Source organism: Scylla paramamosain, unplaced genomic scaffold (assembly GCF_035594125.1).
Source record: "Scylla paramamosain isolate STU-SP2022 unplaced genomic scaffold, ASM3559412v1 Contig67, whole genome shotgun sequence".
NCBI classification, from domain to species: domain Eukaryota; kingdom Metazoa; phylum Arthropoda; class Malacostraca; order Decapoda; family Portunidae; genus Scylla; species Scylla paramamosain.
The window spans coordinates 373,852-380,000 of NW_026973732.1; the positions used below are offsets into that span (position 1 = coordinate 373,852).

At 39.6% G+C, this 6,149-nt stretch overlaps 1 protein-coding gene across 1 annotated transcript in view; it reads right to left on the reverse strand.

The window, feature by feature from the left end:
• Positions 1-6,149, reverse strand: part of LOC135098509 (uncharacterized) — an 85,317-nt gene that overhangs the window by 8,808 nt on the left and 70,360 nt on the right. The window contains exon 3 of the mRNA XM_064000920.1: positions 15-114. Coding sequence (XP_063856990.1) covers positions 15-114 — 100 coding nt within the window. The remainder of the gene's footprint in view (positions 1-14; positions 115-6,149) is intronic.

The following is a 6,149-nucleotide window of genomic DNA, read 5'->3' on the forward strand; positions in this document are numbered from 1 at the left end:
AATACAGTACTCACCTGAACCACCTATCAGTCACAAGGCTCCCAGTGAGGTGTGATTGTTCCTGAGTCATGGAAGTCTCCCAAGGTTTCTTCCACTTGCTCTCCGTGTTACCACCTGCAGGGAAAACGCACACATTAATACTCCTGCTGCTTGATACATGTTTGACTCACAACTTAGTCTAGAATTTAACCATTCACTACAACATTACACAGCATGGAATGCACAGCTGAAAACATTTATATGCACATTCAAGAAAGGAAACAACTAAAGAAGCAGATTGTGCAATTTCTAGCCAGTATAGTGCATAGACATGGCTGTGAAAGAAAAGAAATGCTTCATGATGGTCTGGGAGTCAGGAAAGATGTGATAAGTACTAGTAGTTAAAAGAGTTCATCACCAGGTAGGACAAGATGGATAACTAATTTTTTCACACCCTCGTCTCTGGTAAAAGTCACTCACAAAAATGATGGGCCCAGGGCAGGTCTTTTTCCACTCAACCTTCCACATCTTCTAATCTTTGGTGGATTAACTTAACAAGTAAAAGTTTCCATACGAAGGGCGGCAGTTCACTCAAAGGAAGGGGATCAAGTAAATCCATTCACACGTTTTGGCTGTGGGCCTTCCCTCCCCTTCGTCTCTCTCTCTCTCTCTGGCGAAGAAGGTACAGCCGCTAGACATGAAGTGAGGGACGCCGCTTATACTCACATTGTTTACCCAAAAAAGGATGAGTTGACCATTGAGCACATCAATGCTCAGTCATTACTTTCTAGTCTGGACGAAGTAAAATTACTAGTCATTGAGAGAAATATTGATGTTTTATGCGTGAGTGAATCTTGGTTAACGTCTCATACTCCAGATATTTTTATAAATTTTCCTAACTATAAGGTTTTTAGAAATGACAATGGAAGAGGAGCAGGAACATGTATATATGCAAAAAGTGTTTTAAACCCTATCTTAATTAATATTGATGTACCAAAGCAGGAGGGAGTGGAGGATGTCTGGATTAAAATTCAACGTAAGAAATTTCCTTCAATTATAGTTGGGTGTATGTACCGTCACCCTAAGGCGCTGGCTATGTCTTTTGAATACATTCAAGATGTTTTCAAACAGGTGTGTCTGCAAAACAAAAAGGTTTTCATTTTAGGCGATTTTAATGACGATCTGCTCTCGAAGGGAAACAAAGTTGGCAAGATTATTAAGAATAGCAGCCTAACTCAAATTATAGACACACCTACAAGAATAACTTCCTCGACCTCTACACTCCTTGATCTTATCATTACAAACACACCTCAGTGTATTGCATCTAATAATGTCGTACCCCAAGTAATAGCAGACCATGACCTCATCTCTGTTACTGTTAAAGTCAGCAAACCAAAGCGCCTCCCTGTCACCAAAACCTTCAGACAGCTGACTTATTACACCAGTGACATCTTCTCCTCCCTCCTCCTTGATAACGTGTATCGTTTAAATGATATATTTTTAACAGATGACGTTGACAAGCAAGTTTTTATTTTTAACGAAGTTTTTATCCTTTGTCTGGATATGTGCGCTCCGATGGTGACAAAAGTTGTGAAAAGACCACCAACACCCTGGATGAATGATGAGTTACGAAATGCAATCAAAGACAGGGATGAAACACAAATTAGACTCAAAGATGACAGACAGAACAGTTTCTTGCAACAAGTATATAAAACAAAGAAGAATCTTGTAAAGACAAAGATTAGTGAAACTAAATCTAATTACTATAAAAAAGAGATTATAGATTGTAAAGGGAAAACCTCTTCTATATGGCAAGTTGTTAAGGAAATTATTCCTTGTCAAAAAAATGAGTCTAACACTTATGACTTTGATAATGTAAAGGAAAAAGCAGAAGAATTCAACAATTTCTTCTCCAGTGTTGGTGAGACGACCTATAATCGTTCACAGGAATTACTTGGAGCTAATAGTAATTCAACAATAAATCTTAATGACTCTAATACTAATCCTGTACTTCACTTTAGACCAGAACCTGTGAGCATTAACACGGTTATTTTGACAATTAAACACCTCAACAAAACCCGATCTGTTGGATCTGATGGTATATCACTGCGATTCCTGCAGGATGCTCTTTATGTCATTGCCGCCTACCTGACGTGCATCATTAACACCTCCCTTGTAACAGGCATATACCCCACACAATGGAAGCATGCAGTAATCATGCCTCTTTTCAAATCCGGTAATACCAATATTGTAAATAATTACAGACCTATATCATTGTTACCTATTGTGTCAAAAATAATAGAGAAAATTGTTGCTCATCAACTTGCATGCTACTTAGAAACCAAGAAACTCCTTTCAAATTCCCAACATGGTTTTAGGCCTCGACTATCAACAGAAACAGCTCTCACTGTCATTACGAATAAAATATACAATAATATGGATCACAAAAAAATATCACTATTAACCTTGTGTGATTTATCCAAAGCTTTCAATAGTGTTAGTCACAAAATTCTTTTGAATAAATGCAAGAAGCTCAACATAAGTAAATTCTGGTTAGATAATTATTTGACCAACAGAACCATGTCTGTCCGCTTGAATGGGGCAATATCTAAAGACCAGAAAGTGAACTATGGAGTCCCACAAGGTTCAATTCTTGGCCCGCTATTGTTCGGCATTTATGTAAATGATCTGTCAGAGCATGTTAATGGTTTCATAGTACAATACGCGGATGATACTCAAATATTACACGAAGGCACAGTTAACAATATCCATCAACTCATTAATGATGCTGAAACAACTCTAAGACAATGAAAACGCTATTTTCTGAGTAATGGCCTACTTTTAAATCCAAGTAAAACGCAATGTATTTTCCTAGGCAATCGCCAACTCCTAGCTAAGATTCCTCCTGACACTACCATACATTTTGATGGAGAGAACATACTTCCAAGTTATCATGTTAAGAATTTAGGTGTATTTTGATAAATATATGTTGTTTGATGTTCATTTAAATGAGTTACAGAAGAAGGTGACAGGCATATTAATGTATATAAATCGAATTAGTAAATGTTTTGATAAACCCACACGAATTCTTGTTACTCAATCACTTGCATTAAGCACAATATATTACTGCATTCAAGTGTGGGGATCAACAAACGAAACTCTTCTGTGTAAGGCCCTGAAACTTCAAAACTTTGCAGCTAAAGTAGCAGTGGGAGGTGGCAGGAAATATGACCGTGCATCACCTTTCCTTAAAGAACTTAAATGGCTCAGGGTTAAGGAGAAACATATGTTTGACATTTGCGTAACAATGTATAAAACTTTACGAAGATGTTATCCTGATGGCTTTCTATCCTTTTTATCTTTTAATACTGTAAATGATGTGACAAACAGTAAAACTAGACAAAGAAACAACTTGCATGTTCCCCGGACCAGAACAGACAGCGGTGCCAGGGACCTCACTGTGTTGGGTCCTAAGTTGTGGAACCAACTCCCATCCACCATCACCCTGTCTCAAAATCTAAACAGTTTTAAGACTAACCTCAGGAAACATTTCGAATCTGCAAATATTGTATAAATATTTTAGACATAGGTTAGAAAACGCACAGTGATGAAGCTTTACACCCATATTTTATCCAGCATTTTATGGTCTTATTATCATTTAAACATAATTTTAAGGACATTCATGTATTTTATTTTACTTAGAGGTAGACATTGCACTTTAGTGTAGAAATACTATTTTAGTTACCATGATTATTTTATACTCTTAATATTTTTTAATGACAACATTCTGCAATTTAATCATTTAGTAGTATACTAAGATATTTCAATCTACAGTTTAGTTTTATGACCTCCATATTTATGTAAAGCTATGTGAAATATAATGTACTTAATAACCACTTTCGTGGAATAAAGAATCTGAATCTGAATCTGAATCTCTCTCTCTCTCTCTCTCTCTCTCTCTCTCTCTCTCTCTCTCTCTCTCTCTCTCTTTAATAGGCTGTTTGGATAACTATTTCACTCTAGAGAGAGAGAGAGAGAGAGAGAGAGAGAGAGAGAGAGAGAGAGTTTGGCCAGTGCTGGGAGGGGTCGGTGACTTGACACGTATTCCCACACCTGGACACCAGCAACCACCACCACCACTCAGCAGCCTGCAAAGATCCTCAGTGCATGTGAAGTCACTCGGTGTTATCAACAGAGAAGATGGTGACCAGCATGAGGCCACATATTTTTGAGGGCTTCATGGATAGGGTATATCTGTAGGTACTCGTATATCTGATATTGCTTGTATGTGAGAGAAGAGTTTGTGTCTGTGCTGCCATCTGGTGACAACCACTCGTTCTAAAAGCTCCCCAATATTTAGAGGGGAGTGAGGACGGAAAAGTGGTGAAAGTAGGGGGTTTGGGAGGAGGGGTGGAAGTAAGCCACCTTTATTTAACCCGCCATTATTACCTAACAACCCCAACAGATACTGCTTTATTTCCACCAGTTTTCAGACCTCACCTGCAGCGGCCGCGTCACGGTACCTACCTACCTACACCACGTGTTGCTTTCCTGCCACACCGACGCCGCCCCGTGACACTGACGCCAATATTCACAACACAACGAATACTTGCCGCTGCGTGACAGTCTTCGAGAAGAGAGGGAGGGAGGGAGGGAGAGGCATCAACTCCCCCTCCAACGCGCTAGTGATGGGGTGAGAGGTAATAAGATGGCTCTTGGTAGTTCGCTCGTCTTAAAACACGCAATGAATCAATCGTTATTATTATTTAAATGTTAGTGTCTTTTAGTGCAACATGAAGTCGCTATTTAATATCAACCGATACAATTCGAAAATGAAGCTCGTGAAATGTGGACACTGAGGGAGTAAAAACACGTCATTATGCTGAGGTTGTCGACAGGCGGGGCGGTGCCTCTGTCTGGGGAACTCTTGGAAATGTCGACAACGCAGTGCAACAGTTTAAGGTTATTATTCATTTGATGGCTAATTAGTTAAATGTTTTAAAGTTACAACTTCCGACATCTCACAATGATTTCCTGGAACACAATCGGGAATATTGCCACAGGTATGAACACTAATTGCAGAAAATAATTGCTAGCCTTGGATGAGTGTAGCATAGTAAAGTATAAACACAAGTGGATATTCAAGTACCATGATAGGTAAACATGGCGGTCATCATAACACTAGCAGCAGGCAGCTCCCTACTTGTTTTTGGTGGTAAGAGGCGGTATTTAGACTTATTTTGGCTCCCTACCCAAAAACCCCGCTTTCCCACCAGGTCCCCAACATTGTAGGGGTTACAAGCCGAAAAAAAAATAAAAATAGGAAATGAGAGCCGCGCTGCTAATCTAGTAATTTACCCGATGACAAACTGCAGTGAAGTGAGCTAGTTCTTGATACTAAGTTAAATATACGACCACTGCAGAAAAAAAAAAAAAAAAACCAAACCCTCATTTTCAGAAACAAAACTTGCAAAATTACATCAGAACAACCCAACGACAGGGAAGGCCGCCCTACAATGCCTGTATATACCACCATACTGTGCCCCCTCCTGCGTTAGGAACACGACCACACATGCAACACATTACCATACCAATAAGCAGTAATACCCTCCCCCACAAACACTAGTTACTGTACATGGCACAGTAGCTTGACACGGTAGCTGCCTTCTCTCTCTCATTGTAGATACCGTAAGTTATGTAATTAAATCAATCTGATTAGTACATAAATGTCTGTTGCTCTTTGAGATTCACTTGCAATATTGAATTACTAAGTCAACATACGTACTACAGCTGGAAGTGAACTTTGATATGATTTACCAATAAGTTCGCGTGGGTGACGCGGGGTGACCACACGAAGGCGACGAGGCAACACGGAAATATATAACGCTCTCATCTTCACTGAGTCTCTGTCCCTCGAGATATGCGCACAAGTATTGAGTGGGAAGTTTGCCGGTAGTGCGTTACCAACAAAACCAGGAATCTTAAAGTCCACTGCCGACTAGAACATTACCAGGCAAAACAACCGCTATATCAGCAAGTTCTGTGTATACCGACAATGATATTCCAGCCTCTCCTTTCTCAATATTGTCTAGAAACTCAGCGCTCTAATATCAGTAAACCTCTGCAGATATTGGCAGCCCTGCGGGACCCCACAACACAGCGCCTTGCCA